This window comes from Heptranchias perlo, chromosome 5 (assembly GCF_035084215.1).
Source record: "Heptranchias perlo isolate sHepPer1 chromosome 5, sHepPer1.hap1, whole genome shotgun sequence".
Taxonomy (NCBI): Eukaryota; Metazoa; Chordata; class Chondrichthyes; order Hexanchiformes; family Hexanchidae; genus Heptranchias; species Heptranchias perlo.
The window spans coordinates 134,256,253-134,282,192 of record NC_090329.1 but is presented as its reverse complement, the minus strand read 5'-3'; the positions used below and the strand labels follow the sequence as shown (position 1 = coordinate 134,282,192).

The following is a 25,940-nucleotide window of genomic DNA, read 5'->3' as shown; positions in this document are numbered from 1 at the left end:
CACACAGATTGCCATTTTTGTCCCTAATGGGCCCTATTTTTTCCCTAGTCATCCTCTTACCCTTAATATACTTATAAAACATCTTAGGATTTTCCTTTATTTTGCTCGCCAGTGTTATTTCATGGCCCCTCTTTGATCTCCTAATTTCTTTTTTAAGTATCCCCCTGCACTTTTTGTACTCCTCTAGGGCTTCCTCCGTCTTTAGCCTTTTGTATCTGCCAAAAGCCCTCCTTTTTTTCCTAATCCATTCTCGTATATCCCCTGACATCCAAGGTTCCCTGGAGTTCTTGGAACCACCCTTGACCTTTACGGGAACATGTTGCCATTGTATGGTCTCAATCTCCCTTCTGAAAGACTCCCATTGCTCCGATGCGGATTTTCCTACAAGCAGCTGATCCCAGTCCATTTTGGCCAGATCCTGCCTTATCCTATTAAAATCGGCCTTCCCCCAATTTAGAACCTTTATTTCCGGCCCCTCCCTGTCCTTTTCCATGACCACCTTAAATCTCACCGAATTATGGTCACTGTCACCAAAGTGCTCACCTACTAGCACTTCTTCCACTTGGCCGGCCACATTCCCTAGAATTAGGTCCAGTACCGCCCCCTCTCTTGTAGGACTTTCTACATGCTGGCTCAAAAAGCTCTCCTGGATGCACGTTAAGAATTTTGTACCCTCTAAGCCTTTTACACTCTGAGTATCCCAGTTAATATTGGGGAAGTTGAAATCCCCCACTATTATTACCCTATTATTTGCACAATTTTCTGAGATTTGCCTACATATCTGTTCCTCTATCTCCCCCTGACTGTTTGGGGGCCTATAGTACACTCCCATCAAAGTGCTTGCCCCCTTTTTGATTTTAAGCTTCACCCATATGGCCTCATTAGAGGAACCTGCTAATATATCATCCCTCCTTATGGCAGTAATTGATTCTTTAATTAATATGGCGACCCCCCCCTCCTCTTATACCTCCCCCTCTGTCTCGCCTGAAGATTCTGTACCCCGGAATATTGAGCTGCCAGTCTTGCCCCTCCCTCAACCATGTCTCTGTGACAGCAACAATATCATACTCCCATGTGTTTATCAACACCTTCAGTTCATCCACCTTATTCGCAAGACTCCTTGCATTAAAATAGATGCCATCCAGCCTTGCCCTCACATATTTGCCCTGTCTTCCAAGCTGACTTGTTTTTTTCTCTATATTTGGCTGCACATCACCCCCTATTGTAGCTCCACTCTGTATCCCATCCCCCTGCCAAGTTAGTTTAAACCCCCTCCAACAGTGCTAGCAAACCTCCCCGCAAGGATATTTGTCCCGCTCTGGTTCAGGTGCAACCCGTCCGACTTGTACAAGTCCCACCTTCCCCAGAAGCAGGCCCAGTGATCCAGGAAACTGAAACCCTCCCTCCTGCACCAACTCTTTAGCCACGCATTCATCTGTTCTATCCTCCTATTTCTATACTCACTAGCCCGTGGCACTGGGAGTAATCCAGAAATTACAACCTTTGAGGTCCTGCTCTTTAATCTGCTACCTAGCTCCCTAAATTCTTGATGCAGGACCTCATCTCCCTTCCTACCTATGTCGTTGGTCCCAATGTGGACCACGACCTCTGCCTGCTCCCCCTCCCCCTTCAGAATGCCCTGTAGCCGCTCAGTGACATCCATGACCCTGGCACCAGGGAGGCAACAAACCATCCTGGAGTCACGTTTACGGCCACAGAAACGCCTGTCTGTTCCCCTTACGATAGAATCCCCTACCACTATAGCTCGTCCACTCTTTTTCCTCCCAGCCTGTGCAGCAGAGCTACCCCTGGTGCCAGGAAGTTGGCTGCTGCTGCCTTCCCCTGATAAGTCATCCCCCTCAACAATATCCAAAGCGGTATATTTGTTTGAGAGGGGGACGGCCACAGGGGACCCCTGCACTGCCTGCCTGCTCCTCTTACTCTGCCTGGTGGTCACCCAATTACTTCCTGCCTGTACAACCTTTACCTGCGGTGTGACCATCTCACTAAATGTGCTATCCACGACGTTCTCAGCATCGCGAATGCTCCTGAATGAATCCATCCGCAGCTCCAGTGCCGCAATGCGGTTTGTCAGTAGCTGCAGCTGGATGCATTTCCTGCACACATGGTCGTCAGGGACACCGGAAGGGTCCCTGATTTCCCACATAGAGCAGGAAGAGCATAACACGGGGCTGGGCTGTCCTGACATGACTTACCCTTTAACTAATTAATTCAAATTAAATGAATCCCACCAATTTCACTTCAATTAAAAGGTATACTCAAGGGCCCTTGCTGAACAGCAGTCCCCCACTACACAACAGAGACCAGAGAATCCACAAACTCTAACCTTAGACAAATTCAGCAGGAAAATACTCACCAGCCAATCACTTACCTCTTCCTTGGTGACGTCCCACTTGGATTACTTTTTGCTTCTTATTTATCTTAGGTCCAGGAGTTAAGTCCCTGTGATGTCGCACAGTAGTTGTCTCTTGGTGCAGGTCTGCTGCTGCTTTTATTCCACAATCTCAGTCTTCGACTCTCAGGTCCACTGCAGGAAAAGTATGGAAAAGCAGGCAAAGCAGCACCTCCTTCCCCCACTTCACCAAACTCCCACACTTACCGAACTCTCAGCACACTGTGTAATATCCGCACACCTGGAGACATCTGGAGTATTGTGTACAATTCTGGGCACCGCACTTTAGGAAGAATGTGAAGGCCTTGGAGAGGGTGCAGTAAAGATTCACTAGAATGGATCCAGGGATGAGGGACTTCAGTTACTTGGATAGACTGGAGAAGCTGGGGTTGTTCTCCTTAGAGCAGAGAAGTTTGAGAGGAGATTTAATAGAAACATAGAAAATAGGAGCAGGAGTAGGCATTCGGCCCTTCGAGCCTGCTCCGCCATTCATTATGATCATGGCAGATCCTCTATCTCAATACCATCTTCCTGCTCTCTCCTCATACCCCTTGATGCCTTTGTGTCCAGAAATCTATCTAACTCCTTCTTAAATATATTCAGTGACTTGGCCTCCACAGCCTTCTGTGGTAGAGAATTCCACAGGTTTACCACCCTCTGAGTGAAGAAATTTCTTCTCATCTCATAAGAACATAAGAACATAAGAAATAGGAGCAGGAGTAGGCCAATCGGCCACTCGAGCCTGCTCCGCCATTCAATAAGATCATGGCTGATCTGATCCTAACCTTAAATCTAAATTCATGTCCAATTTCCTGCCCGCTCCCCGTAACCCCTAATTCCCTTTACTTCCAGGAAACTGTTGATTTCTGTTTTAAATTTATTTAATGATGGAGCTTCCACAGTTTCCTGGGGCAGCAAATTCCACAAACCCACCACCCTCTGAGTGAAGAAGTTTCTCCTCATCTCAGTTTTGAAAGAGAAGCCCCTTATTCTAAGATTATGCCCCCTAGTTCTAGTTTCACCCATCCTTGGGAACATCCTTACCGCATCCACCCGATCAAGCCCCTTCACAATCTTATATGTTTCAATAAGATCGCCTCTCATTCTTCTGAACTCCAATGAGTAGAGTCCCAATCTACTCAACCTCTCCTCATATGTCCGCCCCCTCATCCCCGGGATTAACCAAGTGAACCTTCTTTGTACTGCCTCGAGAGCAAGTATGTCTTTTCTTAAGTATGGACACCAAAACTGTATGCAGTATTCCAGGTGCGGTCTCACCAGTACCTTATATAACTGCAGCAATACCTCCCTGTTTTTATATTCTATCCCCCTAGCAATAAAAGCCAACATTCCGTTGGCCTTCTTGATCACCTGCTGCACCTGCATACTAACCTTTTGATTTTCTTGCACCAGGACCTCCTGATCCCTTTGTACTGCAGTACTTTCCTGTTTCTTGCCATTAAGATAATAACTTGCTCTCCGATTTTTCCTGCCAAAGTGCATAACCTCACATTTTCCAATATTGTATTGCATCTGCCAAATCTCCGCCCACTCACCCAGCCTGTCTATATCCCCTTGTAGGTTTTTTATGTCCTCCTCACTCTCTACTTTCCCTCCCATCTTTGTATCATCTGCAAACTTTGATATGTTACACTCCTCCAAATCGTTAATATAGATTGTAAAGAGTTGGGGACCCAGCACCGACCCCTGCGGAACACCACTGGCTACGGGTTGCCAGTCCGAGAATGAACCGTTCATCCCAACTCTCTGCTTCCTGTCAGATAGCCAATCCTCCACCCATGCCAGAATATTACCCCCAATCCAGTGATTCTTTATCTTGAGCAATAATCTTTTATGTTGCACCTTGTCGAATGCCTTCTGGAAGTCTAAATACACTACGTCCACTGGTTCCCCTTTATCCACCCTGTACGTTATATCCTCAAAGAACTCAAGCAAATTTGTCAGACATGACTTCCCCTTCGTAAAGCCATGCTGACTTTGTCCTATTAAATTATGTTTATCCAAATGTTCCGCTACTGTCTCCTTAATAATAGACTCTAAAATTTTACCCACCACAGATGTTAGGCTAACTGGTCTATAATTTCCAGCATTCTGCCTGCTACCCTTTTTAAATAAGGGTGTTACATTAGCAGTTTTCCAATCTGCCGGGACCTTTGCCGAGTCCAGAGAATTTTGGAAAATTATCACCAAAGCATCCACAATCCCGACTGCCACTTCCCACAAGACCCTAGGATGTAAGCCATCAGGTCCAGGGGATTTATCCGCCTTGAGTCCCATTAATTTACTGAGTACCAATTCCTTAGTAATTTTAATCGTATTTAGCTCCTCCCCCCCTAGAGCCCCCTGTTTGTCCAGTGTTGGGATATTCTTCGTGTCCTCTACCGTAAAGACTGAAACAAAATATTTGTTCTGCATTTTTGCCATCTCCATGTTTCCCACCATTAATTTCCCGGTCTCATCCTCTTAGGGACCTAAGTTTGCCTTCGCCACCCTTTTTCTTTTTATATAACTGTAGAAACTCTTGCTATCTGTTTTTATATTTTTTGCTAATTTATTTTCATAATCTATCTTCCCTTTCTTAATCAATCCTTTCGTTACTTTTTGCTGTCTTTTGAAGACTTCCCAATCTTCTATCGTCCCACTAAGTTTGGCTACCTTATATGTCCTTGTTTTTAGTCGGATACTATCCTTAATTTCTTTACTTAGCCACGGATGGCTGTCATTTCTTTTACACCCTCTTTTCCTCAGTGGAATATATATTTTTTGAAAGTTCTAAAATAACTCCTTAAATGAACACCACTGTTCATGTACCGTCTTACCCTTTAAACTATTTTCCCAGTCCACTTTAATCAATTCCGCTCTCATACCATCATAGTCTCCTTTATTCAAGCTCAGTACGCTTGTTTGAGAACCAACCTTCTCACCCTCTAATTGGATATGGAATGTAACCATGTTATGGTCACTCATTCCAAGGGGATCCTTAACTAAGACATTATTAATTAATCCTGGCTCATTACACAGGACCAGGTCCAAGGTTGCTTGCCCCCTTGTAGGATCAGTTACAGACTGCTCAAGAAATCCATCCCGAATACACTCAATAAACTCTTCCTCAAGGCTGCCCTGCCCAATTTGATTTGTCCAGTTAATATGATAGTTAAAATCCCCCATAATTATAGCTGTTCCCTTATTACATGCCCCGACTATTTCCTGATTAATACTTCTTCCAGCACAGTTGCAACTATTAGGAGGCCTATATACTACGCCCACGAGTGTTTATTTCCCCTTATTATTCCTTATCTCTACCCAAACTGTTTCATTATCCTGATCCTTTGTCCCAATATCTTTTCTCTGTATTACAGTGATTCCTTCCCTTATGAACATAGCCACCCCACCTCCCCTTCCTTCCTGCCTGTCCTTCCTGATTGTTAAATACCCTGGCATATTTAATTCCCAGTCGTTGTCACCCTGCAGCCATGTTTCTGTAATGGCCACAAGATCATACCCATACGTAGTTATTTGTGCCGTTAACTCGTCCATTTTGTTACGAATGCTACGTGCATTCAGATAAAGAACTTTCAAATATGTTTTGTGACACTTAGTTCCTGCTTCTTCCTTTTTTAACACTTTACCTTTTACTCCATACCTTCTGTCACTTCCTGACACACTTTCCTCTGTCTCCCTGCTCAGGTTCCCAACCCCCTGCCACAGCTTTGATGCTGGGTTAATCGCCTTACACCTTCTAGTTTTCATTTTATCTGTCGTGCCTACAGTACACTTTCTTTCCGCTGCTCTACGCTTTTCCCTTTCACTTGTTCTTGAACAACTGTTTGTACTATTTGAAATGTAGATTTCCCCTGGGTCTTCCCCTCTCTTGCTGCTCTCAACTTTATTCCCTTCTGACTCCCCGCTCAGGTTCCCATCTCCCTGCCACTCTAGTTTAAACCTTCCCCAACAGCACTAGCAAACACCCCCGCAAGGACATTGGTCCCGGTCCTGCTCGGGTGTAACCCGTCACGCTTGTGCAGGTCCCACCTTCCCCAGAACCGGTCCCAATGTCCCAGGAATCTAAATCCCTCCCTCCTACACCATCCTTGCAGCCACGCATTCATCCTGTCTATTCTCCTGTTCCTATACTCACTAGCACGTGGCACCGGTAGTAATCCTGAGATCACTACCTTTGAAGTCCTGCTTTTTAATTTATCTCCTAACTCCTTAAATTCACCTTGCAGGACCCCATCCCTTTTTTTACCTATGTCGTTGGTACCAATATGGACCATGACTACTGGCTGTTCACCCTCCCCCTCCAGAATGCCCTGCAGCCGCTCCGTGACATCCTTGACCCTAGCACCAGGGAGGCAACATACCATCCTGGAGTCACGTTTGCGGCCGCAGAAACGCCTATCTCTTCCCCTTACAATTGAATACAAGGGGATATAGACAGGCTGGGTGAGTGGGCGGAGATTTGGCAGATGCAATACAATATTGGAAAATGTGAGGTTTTGCACTTTGGCAGGAAAAATCGGAGAGCAAGTTATTATCTTAATGGCAAGAAACTGGAAAGTACTGCAGTACAAAGGGATCTGGAGGTCCTAGTGCAAGAAAATCAAAAGGTTAGTATGCAGGTGCAGCAGGTGATCAAGAAGGCCAACGGAATGTTGGCTTTTATTGCTAGGGGGATAGAATATAAAAACAGGGAGGTATTGCTGCAGTTATATAAGGTGCTGGTGAGACCGCACCTGGAATACTGCATACAGTTTTGGTCTCCGTACTTAAGAAAAGACATACTTGCTCTCGAGGCAGTACAAAGAAGGTTCACTCGGTTAATCCCGGGGATGAGGGGGCGGACATATGAGGAGAGGTTGAGTAGATTGGGACTCTACTCATTGGAGTTCAGAAGAATGAGAGGTGATCTTATTGAAACATATAAGATTGTGAAGGGGCTTGATCGGGTGGATGCGGTAAGGATGTTTCCAAGGATGGGTGAAACTAGAACTAGGGGGCATAATCTTAGAATAAGGGGCTGCTCTTTCAAAACTGAGATGAGGAGAAACTTCTTCACTCAGAGGGTGGTGGGTCTGTGGAATTTGCTGCCCCAGGAAGCTGTGGAAGCCAAATCATTAAATAAATTTAAAACAGAAATCGACAGTTTCCGAGAAGTAAAGGGAATTAGGGGTTACGGGGAGCGGGCAGGAAATTGGACATGAATTTAGATTTGAGGTTAGGATCAGATCAGCCATGATCTTATTGAATGGCGGAGCAGGCTCGAGGGGCTGATTGGCCTACTCCTGCTCCTATTTCTTATGTTTTTATGAATCCCCTATCACTATAGCCCTGCCACTCTTCTTCCTCCCCTCCTGTGCAGCAGAGCCACCCGTGGTGCCCCGAACCTGGCTCTTGCTGCTTTCCCCTGATAAGCCATCTCCCCCAACAGTATCTAAAGCAGAATATCTGTTTGAGAGGGAGATGGCCCCAGGGGACTCTTGCTCTCCCTGCCTAGTCCTTTTACTCTGCCTGGCGGTCACCCATTTCCTTTCTGCCTGCGTATTCTTTACCTGCGGTGTGACCACCTCACTGAACGTGCTATCCACGATAGTCTCAGCATCGCGGACGCTCCACAGTGAATCCACCCGCAGCTCCAGCTCCGAAAGACGGTTAGCCAGTAGCTGCAGCTGGACACACTTCCTGCACACATGGTCGCCAGGGACACTGGTTGTGTCCATGACTTCCCACATAGTGCAGGAGGAGCATATCACGGGTGCGAGCTGTGCTGCCATGACTTGCCTTGGACTCTCAGACTCTCCTCCCGCTCTCGGTCTCCCCTTTTATACTCTGCTCACCTCTCGGACTCTGCTGCCTCACCTGTGACGTCGCACAGTAGTTGTCTCTTGTTGCAGGTCTGCTGCTGCTTTTATTCCCCAATCTCAGTCTTCCACTCTCAGGTCCACTGCCGCTCTGGGGGAAAAGTTAGGAAAAGCAAGGCAAAGCAGCACCTCCTTCCCCCACTGCACCGAACTCCCACACGTACCAAACTCTCAGCAGCTCACACTGTGTAGTCCGTGTTTAAAATCATGTGGGGTCTAAATAGACTAGATAGAGAGAAACTGTTCCCATTGATGGATCGGTCGAAAACCAGAGGACACAGATTTAAGGTGATTGGCAAAAGAACCAAAGGCGACGTGAGGAAAATCTTCTTTACGGAGCGAGTGGTTACGATCTGGAATGCCCAAGGGGGTGGTGGAGGCCTATTCAATCGTGGCTTTCAAAAGGAAATTGGATAAGTACTTGAAGGGAAAAAATTTGCAGGGTTACAGGGAAAGGGTGGGGGACTGGGACTAGCTGGATTACTCTTGCAGAGAGCCATCATGGGCTCAATGGCCCGAATGGCCTCCTTCTGTGCTGTAACTATTCCATGATTCTATGCAGAGGTAAGGAGAGGGAAATGAGCAGTGGGATTAGTTCAGGATTGCTCTAGCAAAGGGCTGAATGACTTCCTTCTATGCTGTAAACTTCTCGGTCTTTATAGGATGGAAAAAGGCCACTCTTTTCCTCTTCCCCTCCCCATTCCTCTTCTCCCTCCCCTCCCTTAACCCCATCCGGGGATAAACCATTGAATCTGGGCATAATGTAGCACTGCTCAGGGCAGAGAGATTTGCCCTACCAATCTATAGTTTATGGAAAAAAATCTTCTTTGTGACAAAATTGAAATCCAGCTGTCTTTTATAAATTAATTCAGGGACCTGTTTTATAATATGACAAATGTTACTCGTTCCTTTACCATACCTTTGCTATTGAGATTGCCTAATTATCAATTCTGACAAAGTGAAGGGATATTTCTCAGGTTTGAATAATTTATATTTATGGTAACACTGGAGCTTTGCAACACAGTTCAGCAATGGTTTCTCCAGTTTTCTAAAGGTTTGGGTACTTTTGAGACCTTGGATATATTTAAGTAACATACGTAGTTGCATTTCACTGAAAACAGCTCATCTGCATCTATTCTGTACACTCTTTATTGTCACCACCGTATCCACTTAATTGCCTTAATAAGTCACATGGCTAAGTTGTACTGCTATTCATTTAATTTGCTCCTGAGATGTGGGCTCAAATGGCATGTTTGAATAATTCATTTTTCTGCCACCACCTAGCATTGACACTACTTTTACATCTGTGAACGTGACTGAAGTTTCTTTATGGTCCAAGATCTGACAATAGGGCCTTTTGAGTTACATTTAAAAAAGTATTATGTATATGAACATCAGTGGAAATTTGAAAACTATTCAATATATTGGGGAAGAAAATCTAAAGATTTCATATCATGAATTATTTTCAAATTTTATAATAATAGACATCATCTGTAAATTATACATTTTTAAATGCAATATCTGAAAATATTTTGTGGGTTTAATTTAAATTGATAATTTCTTTCTGATCATTTCTACATAGAAATTTATGGACAGTAATCCCAGTCTGTATGAACTCCGAACAGAAATAGAGCACTATGCTGCTTTTCAGCAAGAGATTGAGGAACTCAGTTCCACCATTACAGTCGATTTTATTGAACTGAACACAGGTAGGAACTAAAGCAGCTTTACGCATTAAATAAGATTCTTCATCATTCATTCAACATGCACATAAAACTTGGCATTGTCTCCATAAATAAGACCATAAGACCATAAGAGATAGGAGCAGGAATAGGCCATTCGGCCCCTCGAGCCTGCTCCGCCATTTAATGAGATCATGGCTGATCTGATTTTTACCTCAACTCCACTTTCCTGCCCTTTCCCCATATCCTTTGACTCCCTTGCTGATCAAAAATTTGTTTAACTCAGCCTCCACAGCTTTTTGGCGTAAAGAATTCCAAAGATTCACAACCCTCTGGGAGAAGAAATTCCTCCTTATTTCTGTCTTAAACAGGCGACCCCTTATTCTGAGACTATGCCCCCTAGTTTCAGATTCCCCCATGAGGGGTAATGTCCTCTCAGCATCTACCCTATCGAGTCCCCTCAGAATCTTGTATGTTTCAATAAGATCTCCGCTCATTCTTCTAAACTCCAATGAGTATAGACCCAACCTGTTCAATCTTTCCTCATAAGGCAACCCTTCCATATCCGGAATCAACCTAGTCTCATCCACAGGTGGAGGGCAAAAAAAAACAGAATCACCTGGGCCACAGTTCCTCACTTTGCTGTGCAACTGCCTCTTTCTGAGACAGGCTTTCAGTTCTCTCTCATCTGTTTTCAGGAGTAGATCTGGGTCAGTTGTTTCCCACAACAAAGAAAATTTTTTTGGTTGTTTCCTAATTTCTATTTGTTCGTTTAGCAATCTTGAGTCCCCATGTAGAGGGCAAGTCTTATTGTCTTTTGATTTTCTCCCTCTTCCTTTCCTTCCCTCCCCCAAATTTTTCTGATGTAATTTGGATACGAATGAGTATATTTTTCATTGTATAAATTGTGACACAAAAAAAATTCCAAGATTTGTTTTGGTGCAAAAGTGACATAATTCTCGCATAGAGGGCTAGTATTTGGGATGAAAGTTAGATTTACACTCAGTCTAAAAAACATGTAAATTCCAGTAGAATTACCTGCTGGTAGAAGATGCACTTGCCCCAAATGGCTGCATGTATGCAAATAACAGTATAATGAGGGCCAAAGCTGCTATTCCAGAAATTCCATCAGAATTACACAAGACTCAAGCTTGTAGAAAAGAAAAGGCAAGTTTCCTGCATGACAGTAGATTAGGGGGCTACTTAATGAAAAATAAAAGGAATTAATACATAAGTGGCAAGGGCAAAAACCTAACCATCACTTATAAATAAGTAAATAATTAAATAAAAACGGATGTCACCCATAGACATAATAGGCTAACTATACTAAACTGAGCAATCAAAGTAACTAATAGAATTCAAATTAAATCCATCTGGTAATCACAATCTAGTATTAAAGGTGAATCAGTTAGCCTTAGAAACAGATAAATAAAGTGCTATACAGTAAATAAATATATTAAGTAGATATGACTGCACAGGTAATGTGTTGGGACTACAGAATGTGGCAATTTGTGGATGGTGAGACTGTACCAGATGCCTACACCTGTGGAAAATGTCTATGTCTTGAGTTACTCCGTCTCAGGGATATTGAGATGCAGCGTGCGACAGACACTCTGACACATAAGGGAGGGGGAGGAATATCTAGATAGTTTACTCCAAAACACAGTCACACCACATAGAGAGGTACAGGTATAGTGATTTTGGTATTGGACAGGTAATACAGAGGCCTGAACTAATAATCCAGAAAATGTGAGTTTAAATCCCACAATGGCAGTTAAGAATTTGAATTCAGTTTTAAAAAATGTTGAAATAGGTCCATGGCCTTGCTATCAATGCCACCACACCCCCCCCCCTCCCCTCTGACGGGCAGGAGAGGTTCGACAGATGGTTAAAATGTGAAAATCGCCTGACCTGCCACCATCCCAGCAGCTGTCAGCAGGTCCAACGAGTGTCCCACTATGGAAAGGAGAGAAGGTAATAAACGTATTTAAATCAGGTTCTTATGATTCAACATGGATCCCAAATTGATTTTAAGTACTGCAACACAGTTTCCCGCAGGCCGGCAAGGTCGCTGTGGAAACGGAGGCGGGATTGGGAAGATGTTTATTTAGATGCTTAACTTCCCATGTGAAAGCTTCTGCACTGACAGGTGCTTCCTCAGTTCATTGTGGGCTACAGTTTGATTTCAGTGCTCTGCTTCAGATAGTCTTTTTGAAACTCTAGATTTGGCAAGGCAGAAGTCCATTTTGGGTGCTGCCCTTGCTGCAGTGTTCTGGACTGATGAAGAGGAGGAGGTGGAGGAGCACCAGCAGCAAGGGCAAGCTGAGGAAGGAGCTGCAAGTGGGCAACAGAGAAGGCAGTGACATAGGGTCTGTGCTAAGCCTCTGCCTGTATACTCTGTTGGGTGTAGAAGCCATCTCCACCCAACAGAGTGTACTGGCAGAGGCTCAGTTTCCTTGACCTTTCGGGGGAGCAGTGCTTTAGGAGACTCCGGTTGACGTGGCAGGTGGTCGCCAACCTCTGCAGCCTCCTAGAGGAAGACCTTCTGCCAGCTGGACCTGGAGGCCATGCCCTGCCAATTGCAGTTAAAATAACCACCACCCTGAATTTCTTTGCTTCCTGCTCCTTCCGGTCTGTGACATGAGACATATCGAGGGTGTTGCAGCACTGGCAGCTCACAAATGAATCAGGCAGGTCACGAATGAATTATTTTTCAGGGCCAACAGATATATAACGTTTGCCTGTGATGAAGAGTGTCAGACAGAGCGAACATCGGGGTTTGCACCTCTGGCAGGCTTCCCATAGGTTCTGGGCATCATAGATTCCATGCTCGTGGCAATCAGAGCAACCTCCCCAACCAGCCAGGAGCATTTGTGAACCAGAAGGGCTTCCACTCCATCAATGTTCAGCTCGTCTGCAAACATAGTGGGAGCAAGTGGTAGCTTGCTGTGTGCAAATTGGCTGCCGTGTTTCCTACATCACAATAGTGACTACACTTGGCTGTAAAGCACTTTGGGATGTCCTGTGGTTGTGAAAGAAACTATATGAATGCAAGTCTTTCATTCTTTTTTTCTCATCCCAGGAATTAATCTAGTGAACCTTCGCTGCACCGCCTCTAAGGCAAGTATATCCTTCCTTTAGATATGGAGACCAAAACTGGAGACTGTCGAAAACTTAATTACCTCTTATATACAATGCATTAACTCCAAACACTTATTTTCAGACAAGTAAGAATTTTAATTAAAAGAAACTTGAGCTCAAGGAAGATCTGTTCTAAACAATGGTCAGAATAACCTCTTCTCTGAACAAACTAAACAGTTCACATTTATACGGTTTAATTAGTAATGTCTGTCTATCATAGAATATGGGCGTACATGTACATTCTTTATTAGTTCAAGTGGTTAGTCAATCAAGTAGTAAGCCTGCCTCCTCTGGACATCCATAGCTCATTCCTGTTTTGGCACGCAGGCCTCGTAGGCCTGAGAGCACTACCTCCCTAAATTCCGAAGCTGGTTGATCAGTAGGGCTGAAGTCAGAATCAAGGCCACATGGCCTCTCAAGAAACTGTATTCTCATTATATTTTATAGCCAGCAATACCCTTATCTGCAACTGGGGGAGGGGAGGGAGCCAGACAGTACCAAGCACCTGGACAGCCAACTTAATTATCAACGTACCAAGGACAATTGTGTCTTTCTGTGTGTGTGTGTGAAATTGTAACTACCCTATGTATGGGAGTCAAGGAGTTAACATTGGTCAAATACCCATCATGCTTTTCTTTTTTTATGGTCAAGTAACTGTTCACGTATTTCTACATTAATGTGGTCTTTATGGTTTTCCACATTCCCTCCTTTTGTCCTATGTATATATATATATATATATATATATATGGACAATACTCTCATAGAGCATTATTCCACCCAGACGTTCAAACTCCTCCTGCACCTCATCCTGTGTCACCCCTACTTGCACCATCAAATTTGTGGGCGCTATATGTGTACCCAGATTGGACATCATAGCACAGCAACATTTAAGTAAGCAATAAACTATAAGAATTATAACAACGAATATGACTAATCCTTGAACTAGAGAAGTCCCAATAGAACTCAGCCATGTTTCATCAATACGCCTTTGTACTCTTATCTCTTCTCAGGAACAAACTCCTTCTAAACATTTCTCAAGTAAGCTGGGAATGTCCTTGGTCAGCTAAACCTATCCATGTTAGTTTGAAAAGGGCTAACATAGTCAAATATCCCATGGTGCTTTCTATCTTGTTTCCAGCCTAACTAGACTGAATGGTACCTTTCAGACCATTTTATACCTGTGAATTGGGGCCCTCCCCTTTATATCCCTTAATCCAAATTTTATCCCTACAATATCCCCTTGGCTAAGCCCAAGATAGCCAACCTTCATCTGTCACCCATGGTTGCCCATAGGTATGCCCTGCTCAGCGTTGCCCTCTTGCAAGCACCTAGGCAGCCCCTGAATTTTACATATGCAAGATGCTGTACCTCATCTTAACCAGGTTCCCTTCGTGTTGGCCACCAGTCCGGGTGGAAGAGAGGCAGAGCATCTGATAATCCTATCAAACTATGATTGTCTCCCCTTTTACATGCACCTTACCCCAGCGGGTGCTACTCCCGGTACCATTAAGATGTCTTCTTAGTTGAAACCACAGAGACAATGGGGACATTCTCACCCAGGCTCTGTTTTACTATCTTTGCCAAACCCTTCATCCTCTGCTTACGTTTATTACATGCAATGAAAATCAAGAAGCACATTACAACAAACCGCATATCCTTCCTTTAGATATGGAGACCAAAACTGGAGACGCTACTCCAGGTGAGGTCTCACCAAAGCCCTGTACAATTGTAGTAAGACTTCCTTACTTTTGTATTCCAACCCCCTTGCAATAAAGGCCAATATTCCATTTGCTTTCCTAATTGCTTGCTGTACCTGCATGCTAACTTTTTGTGTTTCTTGTACGAAGACACCCAAGTCTCTCTGAATACCAACATTTAATAGTTTCTCAACATTTAAAAAATGTTCTGTTTTTCTATTCTTCCTAACATCACTTAGAAAGGCACAGAGTAATCAAGGACAGTCAGCATGGATTTGTAAGGGAAGGTTGTGTCTGACTAACTTGATTGAATTTTTTGAGGAAATAACAAGGAGGGTCAATGAGGGTAATGCATTTGATGTAATCTACAAGGATTTTAGCAAGGCTTTTGACAAGGTCCCACATGGCAGACTGGTCAAAAAAGCACAAGCCCATGGGATCCAAGGGAGAGTGGCAAGTTGGATCCAAAATTAGCTCAATGGCAGGAAGCAAATGGTAATGATCGACTGGTGTTTTTGTGACTGGAAGACTGTTTCCAGTACCAGGTTCCTTCCTTTTTGTGATATATATTAATGATTTAGATTTAAATGTAGGGGGCATGATTAAGAAGTTTGCTGATGATACAAAAATTGGCCGTGTGGTTGATAGTGAGGAGGAAAGCTGTAGACTGCAGGAAGATATCAATGGACTAGTCAGGTGGGCAGAAAAGTGATAAATGGAATTCAGTCCGGAGAAATGTGAGGTAATGCATTTGTGGAGGGCAAACAAGGCAAGGGAGTACACAATAAATGGGAGGATACTGAAAAGTGTGGAGGAAGTGAGGGATCTTGGAGTGCATGTCCACAGATCCCTGAAGGGATAATGTGGTGAAGAAGGCATATGGAATATTTTCCTTTATTAGCTGAGGCATAGAATATAAGTGTAAGGAATCTTACAACACCAGGTTGTAGTCCAGCAATTTTATTTGAAAATCACAAGCTTTCGGAGATTATCTCCTTCGTCAGGTGAGTGAGTGAATGAGAGGTTCTCAAATCGCATATCTTATATTAGGCTGGGACACGATCACACCAATCAAAACGTGTCGTTGGTGTTCAGACAGGTTAGCCACGGAAAACAGTACGTCCCAGTATACTGAATACACAATGGGTCAAATTACACAGACAAAGAGAGAAAGAGACCCGAAAGGCAGAGAGAGAGAGAATGTCCAGTTGTATTAAAAACAGATAACTTTTTTTTCCCTGCTGGTGGCGTTACGTGTAGCGTGACATGAACCCAAGATCTCGGTTGAGGCCGTCCTCGTGGGTGCGGAACTTGGCTATCAATTTCTGCTCGACGATTTTGTGTTGTCGTGTGTCTCGAAGGCCGCCTTGGAGAGTGCTTACCCGAAGATCGGGGGCTGAATGTCCTTGACTGCTAAAGTGTTCCCCGACTGGGAGGGAACCCTCCTGTCTGGCGATTGTTGCGCGGTGTCCGTTCATCCGTTGTCGCAGCGTCTGCATGGTCTCGCCAATGTACCATGCTCTGGGGCATCCTTTCCTGCAACGTATGAGGTAGAGAACGTTGGCCGAGTCACAGGAGTATGAACCATGTACCTGGTGGGTGGTGTCCTCTCGTGTGATGGTGGTATCTGTGTTGATGATCTGGCATGTCCTGCAGAGGTTGCCATGGCAGGGTTGTGTGGTGTCGTGGACGCTGTTCTCCTGAGAGCTGGGTAATTTGCTGCGACCGATGGTCTGTTTGAGGTTGGGTGGCTGTTTGAAGGCGAGTAGTGGAGGCGTGGGGATGGCCATAGCGAGGTGTTCGTCATCATCGATGACATGTTGAAGGCTGCGGAGAACGTGGCGTAGTTTCTCCGCTCCGGGGAAGTACTGGACGACGAAGGGTACTCTGTTGGTTGCGTCCCGTGTTTGTCTTCTAAGGAGGTCAATGCGATTCTTCGCTGTGGCCTGTCTGAACTGTCGATCGACAAGTCGAGCGTAATATCTCGTTCTTACGAGGGCGTCTTTCAGCGTCTGAGCAGATCCTGTGTATTCGCAGGGCCTGTCCATAGGGGATGGCCTCTTTGACATGTTTAGGGTGGAAGCTGGAAAAGTGGAGCATCGTGTGGTTGTCCGTGGGCTTGCGGTAGAGTGAGGTGCTGAGGTGCCCGTCTTTGATGGAGATTTGTGTGTCCAAGAAAGAAACCGATTCTGAGGAGTAGTCCATGGTGAGTTTGATGGTGGGATGGAACTTGTTGATGTTATCGTGTAGTCTCTTCAGTGATTCTTCACCGTGGGTCCATAGGAAGAAAATGTCATCGATGTATCTGGTGTATAGTGTTGGCTGGAGGTCCTGTGCAGTGAAGAAGTCGTGCTCGAACTTGTGCATGAAAATTTTGGCGTATTGGGGTGCGAATTTGGTCCCCATGGCTGTTCCGTGTGTTTGGGTAAAGAACTGGTTATCGAAGGTGAAGACATTGTGATCCAGGATGAAGCGGATGAGTTGTAGGATGGCGTCTGGAGATTGGCTGTTGTTGGTGTTGAGTACTGAGGCTGTTGCAGCGATGCCGTCATCGTGGGGGATACTGGTGTATAGTGCCGAGACGTCCATCGTGGTGAGAAGTGTTCCTTGTTCAACTGGTCCGTGGGTGCTGAGTTTTTGTAGGAAGTCTGTAGTGTCGCGACAGAAGCTGGGGGTTCCCTGTACGATGGGTTTCAGGATGCCCTCGACGTATCCAGAGAGGTTCTCACACAGGGTGCCGTTGCCTGATACGATAGGACGTCCGGGTGTGTTGGCTTTGTGTCTTTGGGAGGCAGTAGAAGTCTCCCATGCGGGGAGTACGTGGGATGAGAGCACGTAGGATGCTTTGAAGGTCTGGATTGAAGGTCTTGATCAGTTTGTTGAGCTGGTGGGTGTGTTCTTTGGTCGGATCTGCGGGTAACCGTCTGTAGTGTTCCTGGTTGTCCAGTTGTCGGTATGCGTTGTCCAACGTTGTCTACCTCATACGTTGCAGGAAAGGATGCCCCGGAGCATGGTACATTGGCGAGACCATGCAGACACTGCGACAACGGATGAACGGACACCGCGCAACAGTCGCCAGACAGGAGGGTTCCCTCCCAGTCGGGGAACACTTTAGCAGTCAAGGACATTCAGCCACCGATCTTCGGGTAAGCATTCTCCAAGGCAGCCTTCGAGACACACGACAACGCAAAATCGTCGAGCAGAAATTGATAGCCAAGTTCCGCACCCATGAGGATGGCCTCAACCGGGATCTTGGGTTCATGTCACGCTACACGTAACCCCACCAGCAGGGAAAAAAAAGTTATCTGTTTTTAATACAACTGGACATTCTCTCTCTCTCTGCCTTTCGGGTCTCTTTCTCTCTTTGTCTGTGTAATTTGACCCATTGTGTATTCAGTATACTGGGACGTACTGTTTTCCGTGGCTAACCTGTCTGAACACCAACGACACCTTTTGATTGGTGTGATCGTGTCCCAGCCTAATATAAGATATGCGATTTGAGAACCTCTCATTCACTCACTCACCTGACGAAGGAGATAATCTCCGAAAGCTTGTGATTTTCAAATAAAATTGCTGGACTATAACCTGGTGTTGTAAGATTCCTTACATTTGTCCACCCCAGTCCATCACCGGCATCTCCACATCATAGAATATAAGAGCAGGGAGGTTATGCTGGAACTGTATGAAACACTGGTTAGGCCACAGCTGGTCACCACATTAGGAAGGATGTAATTGCACAAAGGAGGGTACAGAGGAGATTTACGAGGATGTTGCCAAGACTGGAGAATTTTAGCTATGAGGAAAGATGTGATAGGCTGGGGTTGTTCTCTTTGGAACAGAGGAGGCTGAGGGGTGATTTAATTGAAGTGCACAAAAATATGAGGGGCCTTGATAGAGTGGATAGGAAGGACCTATTTCCCTTAGCAGAGGGATCAATAACCAGGGGGCATAAATTTAAAGTGATTGGTAGCAGGATTAGAGGCGAGTTGAGGACTTTTTTTCATGCAAAGGGTGGTAGGGGTCTGGAACTCACTGCCTGAAAGGGTGGTAGAGGTAGAAACCCTCAACTCATTTAAAATGTACGTGGATGTGCACCTGAAGTGCCATGACTTAAAAGGCTACAGACCAAGTGCTAGAAAGTGGGATTAGGCTGGGTGGCTCATTTTAAGCCGGCGCTGACACAATGGGCCAAATGGCCTCCTTCTGTGCCGTAAATTTTCTATGACTCGAAGTGAATATCCTCACATTTCCCCACATTATACTCCATCTGTCACCTTCTTGCCACAACCAATGCATCCACTATCTCTGCAGCCACATGTGTATTTTCCTTTGCAGACTCTTTGTGTCCTCCTCACAGCTTACTTTCCCACCTAGCTTTGTGTCATCAGCAAACTTGGATCCCTGCAGCACCCCACTAGTTATAGCTTGCCAGCCTGAAAATGACCCGTTTATCCCTACTCTCTGTTTTCTGTCCATTAACCAATCGTCTATCCATGCTAATATGTTACCCCGAACCTCATGATCCCTTATCTTGTGTAACAACCTTTTATGTGGCACCTTATCGAATGCCTTGTGAAAAATCGAAATATGTGACATCTACTGGTTCTCCTTTATCTACCCTGCTAATTACATCTGCAAAAAACTGTAATAGGTTTGTCAAACACGATTTTCCTTTCATAAAACCATCTTGACTCTACCTAACCATATTATGATTTTCTAAGTGCCCTGTTACCACTTCCTTAATAATGGATTCTAGCATTTTCCCAACGATTGATGTCAGGCCAACTGGCCTGTAGTTCCCTGTTTTCTCTCTCTCTCCTTTCTTGAATAGCTGGGTCACATTTGCTACCTTGCAATACGCTGGGACCGTTCTAGAATCTAGGGAAATTTGGAAGATCACAACCAATGCATCCACTATCTCTGCAGCCACCTCTTTTGGAACCTTTAGATGTAGGCCATCAGGTTCAGTGGATTTATCAGCTTTTAATCCCATTAGTTTCTCAAGTACTTTTTCTCTACTGATACTAATTACTTTAAGTTCCTCATGGCATTAGTCCCTTGGTTCCCCACGATTTCTGGTATATTTTTTGTGGCTTCTACTGTGAAGACAGATACAAAATATTTGTTTAATGCATCTGCCATTTCCTGATTCCCCATTATAATTTCTCCGGTCTCAGCCTCTAAGGATCAAACATTCACTTTTGCTACTTTCTTCCTTTTTACATATTTGTAGAAGTTCTTACAATCCGTTTTTATGTTTCTTGCTCGTTTATTTTCATATTCTATGTTCTCTTTTTTTCAATTTTTTGATCGTCCTTTGCTGGTTTCTAAAACTCTCCCAATCTTCATGGTTACTACTCTCCTTGCAACATTATAGGCCTCTTCTTTAAATTTAAATTTAATACTATCCTTAACTTCTTTAGTTAGCCACGGGTGGATCACTTTTCCCGTGGAGTTTTTATTTCTCAATGGAATGTATACTTGTTGAGAATATTGAAATATTTCTTTAAATGTTTGCCATTGCTTTTCAACCATCATACCCTTTAATTTGGTTTCCAAATCTACCTTAGCCAACTTGCCCTCATACCTATGTAATTGGCTTGATTAAGTTTAAGAATCTAGTTTCTGACTTAAGTACATCGCTCTCAAACTCAATGTGAAATTCTATCATATTATGATCACTCTTCCCCAGAGGATCTCTTACTGTGGGATTACTAATTAACCCTATCTCATTACTTAATACAAGTTCTAAAATAACCTGTTCCCTGGTTGATTCCATGACCTATTACTCTAGGAAACCATCTCGAATGCATTGCATGAACTCGTCCTCCAAACTTCCTTTGCCAATTTGATTTGCCCAGTCTATATGAAGATTAAAGTCCCCCACGATTACTGCATTACTTTTTGTTAAAAGCTCCTATTATTCCATGATTAATACCATATCCAACGGTATTGCTACTATTAGGGGCCTATAAACTACCCCACCAGTGTTTTCTGCCCCTTGTTATTTCTTATTTCCACCCATACTGATTCTACTTCCTGATCTTCCGAGCCAAAATCCTTTCTCACCACTGCCCTTATGTCATCTTTTATTATTAGGGCGACACCCCCTCCCTTTCCATTCTGCCTGCCTTTTCTAAATGTCATGTACCCTGTGATATTTAGTTCCCAACCTTGGTCACTTTGCAACCATGGGCTCAATTTTGGAATGGAGCTGGGAAGAAGGGGGGGTCAATTTGAGGTCGGGAAAACCATTAGTACGGGTTTCCCAGATGTCCTTACGATATTGACGTAAGGTCGTCTTTTATTTTTTTGTCGGTTTCCCATCCGACTGACTGACAGGCTGGTCTCAGTTGGATGGGAGACCAGCCGGGAGAGGACGTCTGCAGGTAAGTCTTTGTTTGCATGGTGCGGGGGGCACAGGTGGGCAAGGGGCACAGGTGGGCAAGGGCATAAGTGGGCATAGGTGAGCACGGGGGTCTCGAGTCATAGGGGATGGGATCAGAGTCAGTCATGGGAGTGGCCAGATCGGGGGTCATTGTGGAGATCTGCGATCGTTGACTGGGAGGGGCAGAATTGGGGTCAGAGGATCGGGGTCCTGGGTCGGTGGTCCACGATTGGGGTTGGGGGTGTTCCCGATTGGTGGAGGGGGTTTCGGTGTAGGTAGGCTTGTTGGGCCTGGGGTGAGTGCTCCTGCTCCTCTGGGCCCACAAGCTGTGCCTTTGTAGGCATTTGCCTGCAGTCTTGGGCCTTCTCTCCTCCTTTCACAAGGCATAAAAGAGAAGGCCTGGGAATCCTGACCCCCCTCCCCCCCCCCCCCCACCCCCCGCCCCCGAGGTTGAAATTAGTTTAAAAATGGAGGCCTCAAGCCACCTTGAAAGTTTTTAAGGCCCGACCCGCCTCCTGGGAACGGGTTGGCCACCCGACCCTCGTCCCGCCCCAGTGAAAATCAGAAATGGGCAGGTTGGAGGCGGGTCTGAAATGGTGGCAATTTTCAATGTCGCCCCGCCCCTAACCCGCCTGTTTTTTACTTTTAAAATTGAGCTCCATGTCTCTGTAATGGCTATTAGATCAAACTCATTTATCTCTACTTGCGAAACTAATTCAAGTATCTTGTTACGAATGTTCCATGATTCAGATAAACAGCTTTTAATTTTCACTTTTTACCATTTTTTCCTGCTTTGACATTATTTGCTGATGCACTATTATTGGTAAACTCTCTGTCCCTTCCTGCCACATTCTGCTTGTCTTTACCCAAAATCACTACACTGCTTTGTTGCCTTGACTTTCCTCATTTGATTTCTAAATTTCCCCTCTCCTGACCCCTCTGCCTTTCCCCCCCACCCCGGCAACAGTCATAGAGTCATAGAGTCATACAGCACGGATAGAGGCCCTTCGGCCCATCGTGTCCGCGCCGGCCATCAGCCCTGTCTACTCCAATCCCATATTCCAGCATTTGGTCCATAGCCTTGTATGCTATGGCATTTCAAATGCTCATCCAAATGCTTCATGAATGTTGTGAGGGTTCCTGCCTCCACAACCCTTTCAGGCGGTGAGTTCCAGACTCCAACCACCCTCTGGGTGAAAAAGTTCTTTCTCAAATCCCCTCTAAACCTCCCGCCTTTTACCTTGAATCTATGTCCCCTTGTTATAGAACCATCAACGAAGGGAAAAAGCTCCTTAGTATCCATCCTATCTGTGCCCCTCATAATTTTGTACACCTCAAACATGTCCCCCCTCAGCCTCCTCTGCTCCAAGGAAAACAAACCCAATCTTCCCAGTCTCTCTTCATAGCTGAAGCGCTCCAACCCTGGTAACATCCTGGTGAATCTCCTCTGCACCCTCTCCAAAGCGATCACATCCTTCCTGTAGTGTGGCGACCAGAACTGCACACAGTACTCCAGCTGTGGCCTAACCAGTGTTTTATACAGCTCCATCATAACCTCCTTGCTCTTATATTCTATGCCTCGGCTAATAAAGGCAAGTATCCCATATGCCTTCTTTACCACCTTATCTACCTGTTCCGCCGCCTTCAGGGATCTGTGATCTTGCACACCAAGATCCCTCTGACCCTCTGTCTTGCCTAGGGTCCTCCCATTCATTGTGTATTCCCTTGCCTTGTTAGTCCCTCCAAAGTGCATCACCTCGCACTTTTCCGGGTTAAATTCCATTTGCCACTGTTCCGCCCATCTGACCAACCCATCTATATCGTCCTGCAGACTGAGGCTGTCCAACTCGCTATTTACCACCCTACCAATTTTTGTATCATCAGCGAACTTACTGATCATACCTTTTACATTCATATCCAAGTCATTAATGTAGACCACAAACAGCAAGGGACCCAGCACCGATCCCTGTGGTACCCCACTGGCCACAGGCTTCCAGTCACAAAAACAACCTTCGACCATCACCCTCTGCCTTCTGCCACTAAGCCAGTTTTGTATCCAAAGTGCCAAGGCACCCTGGATTCCATGGGCTCGTACCTTCTTGACCAGTCTCCTGTGGGGGACTTTATCGAAGGCCTTACTGAAATCCATGTATACCACATCCACTGCGTTACCCTCATCCACACGCCTCGTCACCCCCTCAAAAAATTCAATCAAATTAGTCAGACATGATCTTCCCTTGACAAAGCCATGTTGACTATCCCTGATTAATCCTTGCTTCTCCAAGTGGAGACTAATTTTGTCCTTCAGAATTTTTTCCAATAATTTTCCTACCACTGATGTTAGGCTCACTGGCCTGTAGTTCCCCGGTTTTTCCCTACTCCCCTTCTTGAATAATGGTATTACATTAGCGGTTCTCCAGTCCTCTGGCACATCCACTGTGGCCAGAGAGGTTCTGAATATATGTGTCAGAGCCCCCGCAATCTCCTCCTTTGCCTCACACAGTAGCCTGGGATACATTTCGTCCGGGCCTGGGGATTTATCCATTTTTAGGCCTGCTAAAACCGCCAATACCTCCTCCCGCTCGATGTTAATATGTTCGAGTATATCACAGTCCCCCTGCCGTATTTCTATGTCTACGTCGTCCTTCTCCATCGTGAAAACAGATGCAAAAAATTCATTTAGAACCCCTCCTACATCTGCCGGCTCCACACACAGATTGCCATTTTTGTCCCTAATGGGCCCTATTTTTTCCCTAGTCATCCTCTTACCCTTAATATACTTATAAAACATCTTAGGATTTTCCTTTATTTTGCTCGCCAGTGTTATTTCATGGCCCCTCCTTGATCTCCTAATTTCCTTTTTAAGTATCCCCCTGCACTTTTTGTACTCCTCTAGGGCTTCCTCCGTCCTTAGCCTTTTGTATCTGCCAAAAGCCCTCCTTTTTTTCCTAATCCATTCTCGTATATCCCCTGACATCCAAGGTTCCCTGGAGTTCTTGGAACCACCCTTGACCTTTACGGGAACATGTTGCCATTGTATGGTCTCAATCTCCCTTCTGAAAGACTCCCATTGCAACTACACATACACCCACTGTCAAGTGATCCACTGGGTGGCATCAAGTGTCGCCATTCATGATGAAGCACATGAAAGAGCACAAAAGGCAGTCAAGAATGGCAAGACGTGGCAGCAGTGGTGAGGATTTAATGTGACTAATGAAAAACATGACCGTCTGTCAGACACTCTTGTGCATACCCTTCGTGATCACAAAAGCTTTAGCCTTTCTCTTCCTACCGCTTCCACGTGGTGCATCCCCTGTGGCTGCGGCAGAGGTAGTGGCAGGTTGCTCATGTCCATAGCTGGATTGCTTAGGTGCTTTCTGCCTACGCCCCCTGGGTTTTGGAGCCCGTGAGGCCCCTCCAAACACTGCTCCACCTGCACCTGTGCATGGGCAGACTCGGCCACCTGGAGAGGAGGCAGCATTGCGGGTACTTGTTGAGAGGGGGACAACGGGTGAGATATGGGAGCTCTTTGAGTGGCGTCCCCACTTCCATGTCCCCTTTTGCCATCATTCCTCTCCTGGACTAGGCCCATATCACTCCTACCACCTTGCTGGAGAACAGTTTGGAGAACATGAATGATGCCTTGAATCATGTAAAGTTTTTGTCTGCCTGTTTAAGGTGGCAGAATGTTGCTCACCGTGAGTCAGAACTGCCATTGTCAAGGTCTGAATGGACTCATTTGTGAGCTGTGCTTGAAGCTCAATGGAGGCTTGCCTTCTCTCCATCGCAGATATTCCCGCCCTTACCTGCAACACTATCTCAGACATTTCCGCAGTTACCTGCAACACCATCTCAGACATTTCAGCAGTTTCGTGCGACACTATCTCAGAGATTCCCTCACGTTCCTGTGACACTATCTCAGAGATTCCCTCACGTACCTATGCCACCGTTCCACTAAGGAGTTGGTCTCCTCCATCCTCTGCGCTATTGTAGAGAGTGTACGTGGCATCTGATCCAGTACCTCAATCATTCTCCTTTTAAAGGATGGCAACCAGAGTTCAGCATCTGTGTCCAGCTGAGCAGAGCCTGGAGAGGAGTGCGCTCATCGACGCGGACTCTCCATAGCTGCCCCTGCCACCAGTGTCTGCTCATGCTCACTTGTGTGTGGTGACTCATCAGGTGCCAACCCAACTAACTGACTACTAGAACCCACTGAGGTGTGAGTATCTTCATGGGGGATGGCTCGCTAAGATGTGATGGTGCGCCCTCAGAGGCTTGGAGCTCCTCTGAGGAATCGCCCTCTCCTGTCACTGCGGTTGTTGAAGGGCCTGTAAGGGCACAGAAGGCAATATTAAGCATTATCACAGATGTGTCATGTTGCGATGAGCATACTGAGGTGTTCAACATGCCAAGCATTAACATCAATTCATGTTGTGTGTGATGAATGTAAAAGTTGTGTCACCAGACGTTTGTGGAGTGCCAGTCTCGGCGTACCCGACAGACAGGCACTCGAGGGTGCGGCTGATCTCTCGGGTCTCCGCCTCTCTGAGGACCACTATTTGTTGTGGCCCCACTCCAGTCCTCGCCCTCTCGCGTGCATTTTGTGCTTTCTCCTAGAAGGGGAGAAAGTGCAGACATGTGAGTGAGTGAGGGTGAAGTGGTCAGCTGATGAATGCATTGCTTTGGGTGAGGCTGACCGTGATGGAGGTGCATCAGAGGGTGAGTATGAGACAGTGA

The 25,940-nt window shown here is 45.5% G+C and overlaps 1 protein-coding gene across 1 annotated transcript in view; it reads left to right on the top strand.

The window, feature by feature from the left end:
- The window catches only part of LOC137322210 (dynein axonemal heavy chain 8-like), a 1,468,904-nt gene that overhangs the window by 430,104 nt on the left and 1,012,860 nt on the right, over positions 1-25,940 (top strand). The window contains exon 29 of the mRNA XM_067985326.1: positions 9,878-10,004. Coding sequence (XP_067841427.1) covers positions 9,878-10,004 — 127 coding nt within the window. The remainder of the gene's footprint in view (positions 1-9,877; positions 10,005-25,940) is intronic.